Raw genomic sequence first — 17,624 nt, forward strand, 5'->3', positions numbered from 1 at the left:
GTAGATTCGAAATAGTCTTGTAGTGTAGACAAGGCCTAAGTGAGGAGTTACTGTATGTACATATAAGCTATGCTCTTTTATAGGGTCAGCTGCCTGTTTTTACAGTGTGTGGTTAAGGTCCAGAAACATTAAATGGCTCCTTGAATCCTTTATTGCTGTGTAATCCAGTGTGAAGCATTTTATTGAAGAGCATAGACACTGTGTTCCTTACACTATAAAAGTCTGTTTCTTTATAGCATACATCTTTTACGAGACATACACAGTAATGAATTAATTGTCTTTCACCAAACTATCAGTTTGAATTTGAACAGCCTCAGTCCTTCTTACACAGCAGAAAACTGGGAAGTCATGAGGTATATGTGACCATAGATTGCTTGAGTTTTGTATAGTCATTTTGGCTGCACAAGAATTAAAATCTCAAAGATGTACCATGATATAATCCTGAGTTTTGGTTGAGCAAACCTTAAAGTGTAATCTTGTACGGTTTAATGAAATTCATTACTGAAATATGTATCTTAAAGGTTTAATTGGCGGCTACAAGACTGTGTAAGTAAGAACTTGATTTCCAAGTGTGCAGTCTGTCTTTTACAATCATTTTTAGTTTTACTAACATAATTATTTAATACATGATTGTATACATGCCTATGCTTAACTTCTGAATGTTAGGATTAGGTTATGATTTCCATAGCCTATTAACAATAGTTTTGTGCTGATTTTTGGTGCAGCCATTTGAAAATTCAAAGTAAAAGATACTTTACCTGGGACAGGCTCATGGTGGTTATAATAGCCATGAGATCTGAAGATAACTCCAAAGCCCTTTTGGCATGATATTGTAAGATGTGGGCATTTTCTCAGAAAGTCATAGTAACCATTTAAAAACTAATGTGCTTGCATTTATAGTTCATTTTTAATGAATGCATCATGAAATGTTTTGCCTTTTTCCCCCTCAGAAGGAGCATAACCTGCAGGTTTTGGGTCTTGTGAAATCAGATGAAGGATTCTATCAGTGCATTGCAGAAAATGATGTTGGAAATGCACAGGCTGGAGCCCAGCTGATAATACTTGAACATGGTAAGAGAAACTGGGGAAACGTAGTGCCAGAAGGTGGGAAAGAGCAGTTTCAAGGGGCTTTTTCTGCATGAGCATTATGTCCACAACTCAGCTAAACCAGAAAGCCTTTTTAAATCATGAGTCATTGAGTTAAGTGTTTTTACTGTACATTAATAGTTTTTTATAGGAAAAAAAATGAGTGAACCCCAAACCATTCCCTTTAATATGGAGAATGTACTCTGTTATCCTTGAATGTTTATTTAAAAAAAAAAAAACACACACACAACAGAGCCAGACTAAGATAAAAATATAGTGGCTATAGCTGAATTGAAACTGATGAATGGGATTACAGTAGTGAAAAATGAGCAGTCATGGAACTTTATACAAGTGAATTAGTTCAGACAATTCATTTCAATTTCAGAAGCTATTCTCTCCTGTCAGAATTTATTTGTTTAAAGTAATCTCCATCACGTATGTAAACTGATAAAAGAATTATTTAAAAGAACATTTGTGGAGTAAGATAAATATTTGTTATCATGCCCTAATCAGAGAAATCATTAATAACATTCACATCCCTGCCATTTAAACATATGATGTCCCATATTACATATTTTAGGTATTAAGGGAGCATAACTACTGTCATGATAGTAGAGAAACACCGAATAGTACAAATTACATCCTAGGGCATCATCTTGGATAACTCTCCCAGCCTCAGGTCACACAAATTTTGGTAATCAGTCTTAGAGTAGGGGAGACAACTGATATGAAGGCAAAGCAAGACATCAGGCAAGAGAGCATTCATTTTATACTACTATCTGACTTTTGTATTGCCTGTCCGATCTTGGTCTTGTTTTAGAAGGAAGAATTCTTGGTTATGGCAAGGAAGGTACCTGCTATGCATTCTGTTGTCCACAGAAAAGGATTCCTTTGGGTTCAGAAAAATTAAAGAAGAGACATTGTTCATATAGGACCATAGACATGGTGTGACTGCACTTGCAATACTAGCAGAAATAGAACAGCTAGACATGATTTTGGGTGTTCAGTATACAGAGAATATACTGTACAATGTGGGTATGTTTCAGTTCCAGTTGAAGTCATTTCTGTATTTTACAAAATTTGCTATATATTTTGGAGCAGAAGATGCCCCCTGCTGGATTCAACTGCTTTAGTGCTATAAACTATGGTATTTCTCAATCTGTCTAGTATTAGGAATCTGGATCCAACAATGGTTTACTACTATCTGTGTGTTCAGGGAACAAAATTAAAAGTAATCTTATCTCTTCTTGAGGGATTCTGATGACTACACAAGTCAGATCGAGAAGTTCTCAGAAGCTGGGAAATGGAAGGATAACTCCATATTTTCATTTTTTTAAAATGTTGAATAATTCATGTATTTGAGTTCTGGATTCAGGCCCTGCCAAGGCTTGTACGTCCTCCCAGCTCCTAAGAGTTTTGCTTTCCTCCTTCTCTTTCAACTTTAATTCCCTGGTGTCACTCCTTTGCTGCTTGTTTCCTCCTCCGACTGTTTCACCTCCTATCCTACTCCAGCCATCTCTTCTGTTACAGTAGAGAATTTTGCCTTACAACTCTGTGCTTTCTTTTGCATGCTGCCAGAGGATTATGGGAGCAGTGTTGGTGGATTCTCATAACAGGTGTAACAGTACACCTATGAAATTATATTTTTCTGTTATGTGGCCTGCAATGTTTTTAACATTGCACTCCATGTGTAACACCTATATGTTCTAAATACTGCTCTTTGTTGACATATAATCACAAGGTTGATAGCATAATGTACATTTAATTTTTCTTCATTGAGAATGATGGCTTAACGAGTGGTGGATCAAAGTCATGAGTGAGCTGTGCATATTAAATTCTAACTCATGAAAAGTGGTGTATGTGCTGCCTGCCATCACATTTATACACAGAGAGATAATGTCGAAATAAGCTATTAAAGCTGTATACTATCTCAGAATAAATGAAAGGCAAGGAGGAAGTAAACTTTCAGGAATGGGAGTGTATGGATGTCTTAAAGTACATGAAGATAGTGACCTGGTAATCTTTGTTTTGGTGTGCAAATTAAAATATATATATTTTACACTTACAGGTTTTTGGGTTTTTTGGCATGCTAACTCAAACAGTTGTTTTATAAATCTTCAGACTTGGCTCCTGGTGATGAGAGAGATTGGCTTTGTGAAGTTTGAAAAATCAAATAAAAATGTACAACTGTCAAAAAATTGCTTACTGTCTGTGCATAGTTTTCTTACCTATTGAAAATGCATACCTAAGTCAATTTCCTTCCCTTTCCAATCTCTCAGTTTCTTCTATCTTCTAAAGGTGACATTGGAAAGTTCCTGGCTGGGTTGACAAGCCTTTCTAGGAGGCTTCCCTTTCCAGTAGGCTTATAATTTCAAATTCCTTCTTAAAAGAAGTATTAAAATGAGAAGTTAGAGGCCATATGAAGCAGTTATGGAAAGGGCATTCCATGTTTACAGGCCAGTACTTGAGAAATGGACAAACCGATACTACTGTGATGAGTCATAGGAACCTGAATACAATAAGGCATCAATAGTGTTGGTTTTGGCAAGAAGTGGGATGTGGAAAACATAAGAAATTAGCTTGGCTAAGTGGGAAAGGCAGAATTATGCAGGACCTTGAAGGTGAGGATGAGAAGTCTTTGGTATTGAGAGAGATTAAATAGGAGTACAGCTGACCACTTCCTTACCATTCATTATTTTGTGCTGCATGTCAGCTCTTAGTCACTGCCTCTTTAACCTTATAGTCTCTGGGCTTGTCTACACTTACCAGGGGATCGACGCACAGTGATCGATGCATCAGCGGTCAATTTAGCGGGTCTAGACCCACTAAATCGACCACAGATCGTTCTCCCATCGACTCCTGTACTCGACCTGAAGCACAAAGGGAGTCAAGGGGAGCGTTTCCCATCAACATAGCATAGTGTGGACCCCGTGGTAAGTAGATCTACTTAGATCGATCTCCCCCTGTAGTGTAGACAAGGCCTTAATCTTTCTAAACTCTTTGTATGGAAGTCTTTCTTGGTGTTTATTTTTTGTTGTCTTCCTCTAGAGCTTTCCAATTTTGGTCATGTCCTTGCTGAAGTGGGCTGGCCCGGCTGGGGAATGATTTCAAACTGAAATATATTGTGCTCTTGTGTTTTCTGCTGTAGATGTAATAAACATCTGTATAATATATGATAATCATCCATAGAATAAGTCTTCATTTTCTGTGCATGTACAGTAATTTCACACTCCACAGATGCAATTCAGTGATTTGCTGCAGTTCACTGCACACTAACAATTATAGTACACTAGAAAACTGTACATAAAACTGATTTCAAATTACAGAAATTAGATATTTTGCTTTGATAACATCACCCTTTGTGGATGAGATTTTGTTTCTTTGCGTTAACGAGAAATTCTGAAAAACTTGTGGCTGAGGACAAGCTATGTGTGGCGGAGACCTTGAAACAAATAGTGGGCGATTTAAAGGGGAAATAAGCTGGTAATATTTTTGGAGGAGAGGGGTTGCTGGTGCCATACTAGCTGTTTGAAAGAAGGACTGACAAGAAACAGCAGTGGCCTGGCTAGACACAGCTCATAGTGCTGTTCCTCTCCAGCAGTACTTTCAAAGGACTGCTCTTCTTCAGGGAGCAGAGAATTGAGGGCAGCTCTGCCTGTAGGGGGCAGGACCAGGAAAGGTCAGAGGCCAGGCAGGATGGTCTGGATGCTATTCTTCCTGCCCTACCAATATCTCCCCTTCACTTCCTTAGACTGCAGCATTCAGCATGTGGATTGTGCATAACACTCCCTCTCCCTCCAGTGCAAATATTTTAAGTCCCTCCTTCCTCTCCTGTATTTATGGGGATGCCTGCTTCCTGAATTATTGCAAGTGATTGTGGAGTATGGCTCTGGTGCCCATCTGCCACACCCGACCCGCAATTTATGCAGGCTTTTAGGGATGTAGCTGTTGTCATAAATACTACCCTCATCTTCACCCGAGCTCTGATCCATTTTATGTTTGTACTGCTGAGGTTTATGGGATCCTATCTTGCAGGATTTTTAGAGAAACTAAGGGTAGGTCCATACTTACCGCGCGGGTCGACACGGTGAGTTCGACTTCTCGGAGTTCGAACTATCGCGTCTAATCAAGACGCGATAGTTCGAACTCCCCACACGCTCCGGTCGATTCCGGAACTCCACCACCGCGAACGGCGGTGGCGGAGTCGACCTTGGAGCCGCGGAGTTCGACCCTGCCGCATCTGGACGGGTAAGTCAGTCGAACTAAGGTAGTTCGACTTCGCGTACCTTAGTTCGACACCCCCCCCCCCCCCGTAGTGTAGACCAGGCCTAAGAAGCAAAAATGACCAGAGTCTTCATCTTGTAATGGCAGGAGATTGATCTTATGATGTCTGGTTAATCTTCTTTTGGAAGATGAAAATACTCCAAAGGTCCTACCGATATGTCCTTGTTTTCCCGCACAAAATACAGTAAGCAGATAATACTGCAAAAGCTTTGATTTAGCAGTGTTTTGGACAGCAGGTGAAAGAAACTGCATGTGTTTATGTCGTGGATCTAACAAGGAGGCAATAAGTGCAGGTTTGGCAGTTATGGCAGTATTGTTGGATTTCATGCGATGCTCCAGAGAGTGACGAACAACAGCCTTGAAATCAGCGACTTTTCTTCCGAGGTGAATTTGGAGAAGACCATTGCAAATTGGATAAATATATGAAATTGACACTGACTGTTGAGCAGACACTGCATTTGTAGTGCATTTTAAAGTGGAAAGTACTGGTAAGATATCCTCTATTCATTGCCAGTGCTCATCTTGCAGCTGAAGCATTTGGGCATCAGATTGTTTTGATACAGAGCAATCTGAAAGCGCAGCTGTTAGAGCCAACCTTTGCTCATTGAGTCTTTCAAACATGTCATATACTGAATTCCTGTGAGTTTTACACGACTGGATCAGACAGTGTTGCATAACCTGAAGCTGTGTTTGTTTTCTTTCGAGTGCATTTGCAGCCATGATGCTGTGGTGAAAGTGTGCAACTAGTCTACTTGCATCTGCAAGAGCACAATCTGCACTACTTGAAGAAAACTCATCATTTATGGCTAGCTGCAAAGTATGGGCAAAACAATCAACAGATTCCCATGTAACATATCTCAGTGTGTTGGCGAGAACAATGTTGCTTGCATTATCGTATACGCATGCCAAGACATGGCCTGTCAGATCCCATCTTTCCACTGTAGCGCTTAATTTTTCAGCAAGATTTTCTGCTATGTCATTCTGCCATACTTTCGGTTTGTAAAACTGTGGATCAAAGCTCCCAGTTTTCAATCTAATGGCATGTTACAGTCATGTAGCTTTCTGTAGTTAATGCTGTCCAGCAGTCAGTAGTGAAATCTACTTTAACAGCATTTTCAAATTTTTCCCAGACAAACTTCACAGTCTTCATAGACTATAACTTCGCGACTAGAGAAGTGCTATCTCATAGGTACATGGTATTCAGGTTCTACAAAAGTCATCAATGCATGAAAACCTGTACCCTCAAGGACACTTATAAGCAGCATATCTGTAGTGATCATTGTGCACAACAACTCCATTAGTTTTTCCTCACGTTGTGTGTTGGATTTTCTTGAACTGCCAGCAGGGCCGGCTCTAGGTGTTGTTTTTTTGCTGCCCCAAGCAAAAAAACATTTTGGCTGCCCCCCACCCCAGCCCTGGGCTCTCACCCACCCTACCAGTGCCCCCCCCCGACTTGCACCCCCTGCCGCCGCAGCCCTGGGCTCCGCCGCAGCCCTGGGCTGACTGCGCCCACTCCCCCCTTCCAGCCAGGGCTCCCGCCTCCAGGACTGGCCAGAAGCCGGGAGGGCAGAGCCAGGGGACCACCCTGGCAGGGGGCTGAGGAGCCAGGACAGGGCAGCCCCAGAGGGAGCAGAGCCCCAGAGAGCGGGACGCGGGCCCCACATGGCAGCGCCCTGCCCTCTATGGCCCCACTGCTCCTGCTGGCTGCCCTGCCGCAGTCCCTGAGTGGCTCAGGCCGCTTTGCTCAGCCCCAGCTGCGGCGCTGTGGGGCGGCTGCCCTGCAGCACCTTCAGGCGGCTCCATGTGCCCCGCGGGGCGGCCCCCCAGCCCAAGTGTCCCCCGCTCAGAGCCTGCCTGGCCACAAGGTGTGGGCGCTGCTCCCCTGCGGTACGAACCACAGCAGCCCCAGGGCACCCCCCCGCACACAACTCACTGCTGCTGCCAGGGCCAGCTCTAGACTTTTGCCGCCCAAAGCAAAAAAAGATGGCCGGAATGTTGCCCCTGAAAATGTGCCGCCCCAAGCATGTGCTTGGTTTGCTGGTGCCTAGAGCCGGCCCTGACTGCCAGAAACAAACGCTGTCAGCGTTGTTTGTGGGGTTTTTTTGCCTTCTTTTTCACATGAAACAGTGGGATGTTTCAGCTTCAAGTGGTTTAGCGTTGCTCTGGTGCTGTTTGCATCCCTCAGCCCTGCATTACACAGTTTACATTTAATGATGTCTTCTGTTTTTTGTGAAATGATTCCAGGCAGTACTCCTTTGCAATCACTCAATCTTCACTATGAAACAGTAGTTACCAAAAATCGTGATAACTTGCAGGATGTTGTTTGAAGGATGCTACCAAAGTCTAATGGGAGGAGGGAACACGGACGGTATTAACTGCTTGCTGTATTTTGCATGGGAAAACAAGGACATATTGGTAGGACCTTTGGAGTATTTTAACCTTCCACAAGAAGATTAACCAGACATCATAAGATCAATTTCCTGCCATTACAAGATCATAGAATATCATCATAGAATCTCAGAGTTGGAAGCGACCTCAGGAGGTCATCTAGTCCAACCCCCTGCTCAAAGCAGGACCAATCCCCATGAAGACGCTGGTCATTTTTCCTTCTTAGTTTCTCTAAAAACCCTGCAAGATAGGATCCCATAAACCTCAGCAGTAAGTAATATATCTGAATTGACTATTTTATTTATAAAAAACATATAACAGATCCAGTAGGGCTACCAGGACCCCAGGCGCGCAGGGCTGACAGCCTGGACCCCGGGCACGCAGGGATGCAGCCAGGAAGGACCCCGGGCATGGGGCCATCAGTGGAGGCTCACATAAAATGTGGGGGTGCTGCAGCACCCCCTGCACTCCTAGTTTCCCGCCAATGTGAACTCCTTAACGGTTAACCATTTAACTGATAGAATTTTAATAGGTTAAACGGTTACTATTTTAAACCCTATTTACATCCTTAGGTTGAGCAAACACTGATCTTCACCTTCATGCTTTTGCAACATAGGGATCAGGGATACACAACTCATACAGTGTAACAAAGGTCTTTCCTATCAGCATTTTTAGAGTATTATTTTGTGCCTACACTGTGTTAAAATCTTTGATGGCTACTATACAAAACTGTTTTTTGGGTTTGTTTGTTTTTAATAGTTGTTAAATGTTGGTGAAAGGTCTGAGAGCTGCTACTAGGACCTGTAGTCCAGCCACTGGCAGTGCAGCAATCAGTTGGGGGCTGGAAAAGAACAGGTGGTAGCAACTAGAAGGAGGTGCCTTGAGGGGAAGAAGGCAGATGGTTTGCTGTCACCCCTATGTGACAGGCACTTGACAAGTACTCAGGCAGCCAAAAAGTGAATCATTATTGATCGCCGTATACAAAAAATGCATAGACTGTAAATAAATATGCTGATTTATGTAGACAACTGTTTCAAAACATCATTTAAAATACAGTATCTGCTATCTTCAAAATTGTAAAGTAAACATAGTAGAGTAAGTGTATTTTGAACCTTGTAACTGCAGAAGCTAGTGTTTCCCTGCCTGTTGTTTGTTGTTTTTTTCCCCCTTTTTCTTGGTCTGTAGCTGTTAGACTGAAATTATGAGAGCAGGGGGGTTGATTGAGCTGATCCCCAGGAATATGCCATGTCATCTCTTTTCTGGTGGTACCATCAGTTTCTGTAGCCTTTAAACTTTCATGAAAAATAGTTTATAGCCCTATGAGTGCAGAGAGAACCATATGAATGGGAACCAGTGCAGTATTGTCAGTAGCCATGGGCTTCAGAAAGAGACAAACACTAGCTCCAAGAAGTGTGAATTGCCCCCTTTTACCTACTGGGGCATTAACTTTAAATTTGAATTATGAAAATTTTTATATTTCCTGTTTCCCTACTCATCACTTTGTGAGAAACATAAGTTTGGAATTGCATTCACAGTCTGACTTTTTAGACCAAACTTGGTTAGAATATCACACCTTTCCTGGTTGCACTAAATGGATAGTGGCTCTTCCACTGAGGTCTCTTTCTATGTAAATCCTAATTCTGAGGATGTTTTTAAAATGCACATTGGCCTAGCTCTTTCTGACTGTGGCTGTTGAAGAAACTCCCTTGGGGTATCATTGCTGCATGGATCATCTCAGCTTGTATTGATCCATCTCAGTCTCCATGGAAGTTTAATGATCAGCTATCTAACATCCCATCTTACTTTATTTGTCTCATGGGTGTATGTAGACGCCCTGGGAGATGCACCTCATAGAATCATAGAATATTAGGGTTGGAAGAGACCTCAGGAGGTCATCTAGTCCAACCCCCTGCTCAAAGCAGGACCAACACCAACTAAATCATCTCAGCTAGAGCTTTGTCAAGCTGGGCCTTAGAAACCTCTAAGGATAGAGATTCCACCACCTCCCTAAGTAACCCATTCCAGTGCTTCACCACCCTCCTAGTGAAATAGTGTTTACTAATATCCAACCTAGACCTCCCTCACTGCAACTTGAGACCATTGTTTCTTGTTCTGTCATCTGCCACGACTGAGAACAGCCTAACTCCATTCTCTTTGGAACCCCCCTTCAGGTAGTTGAAAGTCTTGCAAAGTATAAGGCATCACAGAATTCGTTGAAAGATGTTGCCAGGGCCAGCAGATTTCAAGAAGGGCCATGCTGCAGATATTGGGTTGCATATCTTCAACAATGTTCATGGCATCCCTTACGTGAGAGGAAGGATTAGATTGTGGGTAAAGCACTGGAGTGGGCTGCAGGAGATCTGGGTTCAGTTCACAGCTTTCCCACAGACCGGTGCGGTCTTGGACAATTTGTTTAATGCTGTGCCTTAACTCCTAACTTGTAAAGTGGGGATGATGGTACCTACCTCTTATCTCATGCCCTCTGTCTCAGTTTCGGGTCTCTGGGAAATACATGCAATTTTTATTTATTTATTTTTATATCAGTATGAGACAACCTCAGTGGACTCTGAAAATGCAATGAAGCAAGCCACCAACAGACTCTCACATTACATCTGGATGACAAACAATTTCAGCTTCTCTAGTTTGGTGCCAGTTAAAGGTTATCTCCAGTTAGAGCTGGATTTCCAAATTTCTTCTATTCAACCACAGATGCAACCTATCTGGTGATGAGGTGCTCTCACAGAGGGGCTTCATGCTTAGAGCACTAGATCTCTTCCAGCAGGACCTTTAGAGACTGTGTATGCCAGAAAGGTGCTTCTGATCCAGATTGACAAATCAGGCCACAATGTTTTACAAAAACAAACAGAGAAGACCAGGATTTTGCTTCCTCTGTTAGGAAACCCAGTAGATGTGGATCTGAGTAGTGTCCAGCAAGACATTTCTGGTAACCACTTCTCTGGCAGTAAAGGAAAGTATTGCAGACAGGCTAAATTTATAGTTGTTCCCCACCAGTGTTCCCAGGGATATGGAGTTTTAAATCTGTTCAGAACTGACAACAAAAAGCTATTAATGCTCTGGTCAAGGCACAATGTACCCAGTTGAAGGGCACCATTTCTTTCCACCAGGTAGTGAAAAGGAAGCTCTCATGTTCTTCTCCACCAGTACTTCTAATGGCAAAGGTTCTGACTAACCAAAGGGGTGAGAGAGAGGTTCAGCTATCTTAAATACACCATATTAGCCCTGGAAATACAGTTCTCAAACTTGCTGAAAATAGTAGTGATAAATTTCATCCGGTGGAAAGTGTAGCCACATGTGATCACATCCCAGTCAACCTGGCTTCTGAGAGGGTAGTAAAGAAATGCTTGATGTTTCAGGGCACGCATCTCAAGTCCTCCTGGCTCCTCTAAATGTATGTACAAGACATCGAAACTTTATATGGAAAAGGCTTGTGGTCTGATTTGAAAAAGTCCATATGGATCATTTCAAATACCCTCCCCAATAAAATTCTTGATTACCTTCATTTGTGTGGGTCAGAGACAAATAATCTACATGTTAATTTTGCCATTATTTTGGACTATTGTGCACATGTAAAAGGTAGATCAGTTTCTAGGCCACTTGCCATTAGTTTAATGTGAAAGCATTTTTTTAATTAGTGTTTTTTTTTGGAGTTGAACTGATTGTGAATAAGAAATACTGTAGTGTTAGAAATATAATACAGAAAATGCTGACTTAATATACCATAGAATTGTGTAAAACTATAAAAATATTAGGAAATTATGCAAAAAAAAATGGAAGAGAATAAAAATTCTACACTGAATCAAAGGATGACTCTTTTGGGTTTCTTCCCTTAAGGCTATTTTGCTTTTTCCCACGAGCAGAAATTGCTGAAAACACTTTGGGGTGGGGGGGGGGTGTTTGTGTGGGGATATATTGCTAAGCAATGAAAAGCAGAAAAGGCCCTATGGTATACAAATGGATTTCAGAAATCGAAGTGTGCTACCAGTGAAGCACTGGTTTATAGACTGGGACTAAATAAGATTTTTCCAGAAAATTTTAATCCCTGCCTAAGTATAAAGATATTTTTTAAAAATCTGCTTAAAAATGGATCATGGAACACAAGGGAGAAGAAAGTAGTAGTAATCATTGACAAGTTGCTGTATGTGAAGAGCAACTGTTTCTGCCCCAAGGAATCAAAAACCTAAAGAGATTTGAGAATTCCCATCTGGTCTTGTGTGGGAAGTAAACTCTAGGGCTATGTCTGCACTGCAGTGTAAGCTCAGGGTTCAAACTCAAGCTCCAGCCTTACCTCTTTCCTCTGTCCATACACAAATTGTGCTAATCCAGGGTTTGGACCGAGGGTCCCAGGATCCCACATGGGTGGGAGGTCTGAGCTTGAGTCAAGCCAGGACATGGGATTCAAGTCTTATTGCTTTGCAGCATAGATACAGCCCCACTGGACTCATGCTGTGGGAGTATACCAAAAGTATGCCACAGTCTCATGGTCTGACTTTGTCCTCTGGACCGTAAAGTTTGGTGGACAGTCAAGGTTTTCCACACTGCACCGTGAACAAAGGGTTAGAGCGGCCTTATTTTAGGAGGATGTGACATACCTAGGATACAGTCTAGATTGAATAGTCGTGTCACCACTGTCTTCTTACGTGGGGTGCCCTTTACACTGCTTTGCTGCTGTAGCCTCCAGTCTAAACAGCTCACAAACAGTAACCGGCATGTAAATCACTCCCAGCTTTGTCTGTATGTGCTGCAGCCAGCCAGCCATATTTGGGCTCTTACCGGCCTTGGGTATAGTACAGGATGGCTCCAAAACACTCACTGTACTGTCCAGCCCTCTCCTGGATAATACAAGAATGTTAAGTCTGTTATTTCATTAAGCTAATAATATAGCAATTATTTCAAATAGTTCTTTAGATACTTCAGTTTAAATACACTGGATGAGGTAAAACAAGTTTATTCACTTAAAATCTCCCTCTCTGTAGTTAACACAAGTAATGAGCATTAAAGTCAGAAATGGTTACAAGAAAAATAAAGATAAAATGCAATTAGTGGCTAACTTAACAAACTATGTTAAATTCAAAGCAAAGTTTTCCTCACCAGATGCTCTCAACAATCTTACTGGCCCAACTTCTTAGGTCAGGACCCCTTCTTCTGGTTAATGGCTGTTTCCTTTGTCCCTTTTCCTACAGTGAATTGATGGACAGGGAGTTGGAGGGTGGTGCCTTGGAGTGTTTGTCTGCCTTTTTATAGTGTGAGCCCCCCACCCCCCGAACCATTTCCAGCTGCGATTCAGGAGACAGGAAAGGATCTCACCTGTTGGAGCTTCCCGCTTGATGACTCTGTTTACTGCTTAAATGCAAATTAAACAGAACACACATTAATTTGTTTGAGAATGACCCGTTTTCCAACCTCAGTTTGGATATGTACTAATAACACCATACAGTGGAATCTTACAACTTCACATGTTGCCACATGTATTTTATCAGGACAATATTGACCAGCAAATTGGGTTTTCAGATGGCATACTTACAAGGCATACTTAGTACAAAGATTATTATAACAGTGTGTAGGGTGTGGGCACCAGGGTACATTTGATCACAAGGAGCGCTAGGAAGTCTGCGATGTGGGTGGGTGGACTTGAACCCACATAATACAGTGTAGACACTGGAGCCCCAGGTTGGGACTAAAGGTTCAACAGTGCATAACCTGGGGTTACAAATGAACGTAGACGCTCAAGCCCTAAGTTAACAAACCCGGATTCTTGAGTTCTACTAACCCTGGGCTTTTATAACAGTGTAGACATACCCTACACCTGGTCTCTGACTCAGGTTTGAGCCTAAGCTCCCTTTCTGTCCACACACAAATCAGTCTGACTCAGGTCAGTAAGCAGTCAGGACCCAGGTCCTAGGATCCTGCTATGGTGTTGAGTCAGAGACCAAGTCCAAGCCCTGTCATACTGCAGTGTGGACATAGCTCAAGGCTCAGACCAGAGTCAGAAGGTCTATGTAGTGCAGTGTGGATGTGTTAGCACAGCTGTGAGACCTGGGTCTAGCAATTGTAAATCCATGTTTTCAAAGCAGCGTGGATGCTCAAGCAGAGGCTTGGAAATGCAAGGGCCATGACCCTGAGTCCAGTTGACCCAGGTTTACAATGTAGTATAGACATACCCAAAAAATGTAATGGTCATTTGCTAAGATATACATCTTCAGAGAACAAAAATTATAGGTGAATTTCTTTCATCAACCTGACACTCTCCACTTTGATCTGTTGAATACCAACATATAGTTACAGTGATGCTGGAACAGTTTTTATAGTAGGGATGCTGAAAGACATTGAACAAAGCTATAAACCCCTGGAAACCATTTCAACTCAGGGGATGCTGCCACACCCCCAGCACCAGTAGTTCCAGCACCTGTGTATAGTTATGTGAATTAGTTACTCAGTAGACTAAGGAAGGTGTTTAGTTCAAAATAAACTGCTGTCATGTTAAGACATATTTGTCTGCGTGACTTTTAAGGCTTAAAATACTTTAGGCTGATGGTTTGTCATGAACAAAATGGGAATATAAGGTCTTTAGCAAAAAAGCTAAGTTTCACATTTACAAAGAACAATAAGAAAAGTCATGAGGTTGTGTTAGTTTGACCAAAATATCCTGTATTTGACAATGTTATTTAAAAGTGTTTAATGATAGGTAATACTTTTAAATGACTTTAAAATCTGTCTCTCTCACGTACTCCATTGTACTTGTGCTCTCTGTCTTTACATGCGTGTGTGTGTGTGTGCCATAGGTTGCCGACCCCTGATTTAGTCAAATGACCTTTGCCTCTTTCCTGTTTGAGGTCCCAATTCAGCAAGATACTTCGAGACATGCCTAGGCTGAAGCATGTGAATAGTTTCATTGATTTTAAGAAATTAAGTTCAAGAAATTTGATGTCTACTTTAGTATAACTCATTAAATCTGGAAGTTAAAGAGCTGTCATAATTTGAATTCAGTGGGACTACTTATGTTTAAAGTTTGGCAGATGCTTAAGTACTAAAGCTAAGCTAAGTGCTGAATGGGGATCTAAATTGATAATTTTTTTTAATAGCTGTCAGTATGCAATGCTATTCCACACTAACCTCCTGTGTGGACTCTCTGATTCTACACTAAGAGTGCCTTTGTGAGGTTTAACTTAATCTGCTTTGGAAATGGATTAAACTAATCCATAAAAAGACACTTTTAGTGCAGAATAAGTGTGTCCACAGGGGGAGCTAGTGCAGAACAGCTATTACACTCTAAATCAGGGGTCGGCAACTTTTCAGAAGTGGTGTGCCAAGTCTTCATTTATTCGTGATAATTTAAGGTTTCACTTGCCACTAATACATTTTACATTTACAGGGACCCCAGACTGGCAGCAGGCTGTGCGGACCAACAGCTGGGACCCCAGGCCGGCACTGGGCTGAGCCGCTCAGCCCGCTGCCGGCCTGGGGTTCCGTCAATCCAGGCCAGGAGTGGGCTAAGCGAGGCCGGCGGCCAGGACCCCAGGCTGGCAGCAGCGTGCCATAGTAAATCACCTCACATGCTGCCTTTGGCATGTGTGCCATAGGTTGCCAACACCTGCTCTAAATTCATACCCCCGTTTATTTTGCAACAGCTTACCCTTCTAGACAAGCCCTTAATTACACTTTAAAATACATTTGAACAGATATAGCAATGGAGTTACCGTGTTGTTTGAGAAGGCAAAGTATCCAGAAGATGAGATATATTGTGTGTGAAATTTATAAGTTGATATAGGGATGATTACAGGGAGGGGACAGACTGAGAGGATCAAAGACATCATGAGTCTCAAGGATCAAAGGCATCTTGATCTCAAGATTTGATCAGAATTGAGGTAGAAAGTTAGGACCAGTTTTTCAGGCAAACAACTGATGGCTTTACTCCCATCATGAAAAACCAACAGCAGGGGATACACCCACCAGCATAATATTGCCTTGCATCAGTCTCACTGTCCAGTCCAGTGACCATCTCATCCATTGCACACAAACCCCACACATACCCTCATCCTCTCCTCCGCCTCCTATCTCCTATCATCTGGGCCATCACCTCTCTTTTACTATGATGCTGTTGTCAGTAATGAATAGTATCTTATATCATTGTATGGCAGGGGTTCTCAACCTTTTTCTTTCTGAGGCCCCCCTAACATGCTATAAAAACTCCAGGGCCCAGCAGGGGAGCAGGGGAAGGAACTCAGGGCTCTAGGCACCACCAGCCGGAGGAGCAGCTTCCCTGCACTGCCTGGCTCCATCTTCCTGCCTAGGATCTGGCCAGAGGGTGGGGCCTGAGGGGGGCTGAAGAAGAGGAGGAGGTGGAGGGGTTGGAACTCCTCCAAGCACTGCAGTTTGGGGGGGACAAAACCCTCGTGCCCCCTCAACTCTGCCCAGGGGCTCAGGGCTTCAGCCTGCACTGCTCCCAGCTTCAGCGTGGGGGAGAGGGGAGCTTGGGGTTTCAGCCCTGCGCCTCTCCTGGCTTCGGCCTTGCGGAAGGGGTGCCAGGGGTGGGTCTTCAGGCCTGCGCTGCTCCCTGTTTCAACTGCGCGGTGTTTCTACAGAAGCCTGTTTCTACAGAGGCCTTTGTTCTACTTGGTTGTTTGGCAAAAACCTATAAGGATTCATTCAAATTGAAAGTTTATTGATTAAACACAAGAAAGAACAAGAAATTAGCATTCATATGGAAACTGTGGTTGAGCGATTATGCAAAACAAACGTAAACAAAATCTTTTAAGTCCCTCTCCGTTTGGAGGCAAAATATCGGTCTCATATTTTCAGAACAACCTTCCTTTGGTGAAAAGGAAAAGGTTAATTTTACTCTCTGTTCTAATGTGAGAAGGGCATTCACTTATCCTGTTCTAACAGACACAATATGGAGAAGAGACAGAATGGAAAAGATAGGTGAAATATGGCTTTTGTTGATGGTTTTGTAACACTAGATTACCGGTCAGGAACGAGTGATTGCTTTGGCTGGCAATTTGACCATGACACCTACTGCATGGGCCCTGGTTCATTCTCTGGTCAGGCACATCATCTGCTTGGATCCTTTCTCCTTAGACAAGGCGGGTTTGGATGAATGAAGTGTATTTGATTTTAGGATTTGATGAAAAGCATAGAGAAGGAGAAATAGGATAGGCAGCATTATTTTGTCCTCCAATTAAATCCATTTCTATAAGGCCAGACTTGTCATAGGTAAGTTTGTTCACAAATGTTCTTGTTTACTAAGTATGATCTCACCTCAGTCCTTGACTTACATAAGTAGGCCATATTTTTTTTGGACTACTTCGATTTGTCTTTCAGGTTTTCTTGCACCGGTCCATAACATTCATTTATTAAAAATAGGTCAAGTTGTTTACCATAGTTAATTGTTAAGCAGCCATGATGACATCGTATGAACTTTCACATACTTTACACACTTGCTTAGGATAATTTTTTGTGTCCAATAATCAGAACAGTGCCCCAAGTAGAGGACAGGACAGACTAATATGCCACCATGGCCCAACACCTCTGCAGTAGCAGGGAATTGATTAGGTGGGTTATGCCCAGGTGATCTATGCTCCGTGCTGCAGAGGAAGGTGAAAAACCCCAAGGTCCCTGCCAGTTTGACCTGACCCTAAATAAAGAAGACACAACATCAAAGCATCCAGAAAGAGGGTTCTCTTTACCACCTCAAACACTGGTCCACCCCATCCAATGTCTTATCTTTACTGGTGAGGCAACGTCTGGAGTATTGTTTCCAGTTTGGGGCTCCCCACTACAGAAAGGATGTGGACAAATTGGAGAGACTCCAGCGGAGGGCAACGAAAATTATCAGGGGGCTGGGGCAC

At 42.6% G+C, this 17,624-nt stretch overlaps 1 protein-coding gene across 8 annotated transcripts in view; it reads left to right on the top strand.

Annotated features, from left to right (window-relative positions):
• Positions 1-17,624, top strand: part of NEO1 (neogenin 1) — a 553,761-nt gene that overhangs the window by 396,359 nt on the left and 139,778 nt on the right. For all 8 annotated transcript variants that reach the window (XM_044979726.1, XM_044979730.1, XM_044979728.1 and 5 more), the window contains one exon: positions 951-1,071. In XM_044979726.1, coding sequence (XP_044835661.1) covers positions 951-1,071 — 121 coding nt within the window. The remainder of the gene's footprint in view (positions 1-950; positions 1,072-17,624) is intronic.

The sequence above is a fragment of the Mauremys mutica genome, chromosome 11 (assembly GCF_020497125.1).
Source record: "Mauremys mutica isolate MM-2020 ecotype Southern chromosome 11, ASM2049712v1, whole genome shotgun sequence".
NCBI classification, from domain to species: Eukaryota; Metazoa; Chordata; order Testudines; family Geoemydidae; genus Mauremys; species Mauremys mutica.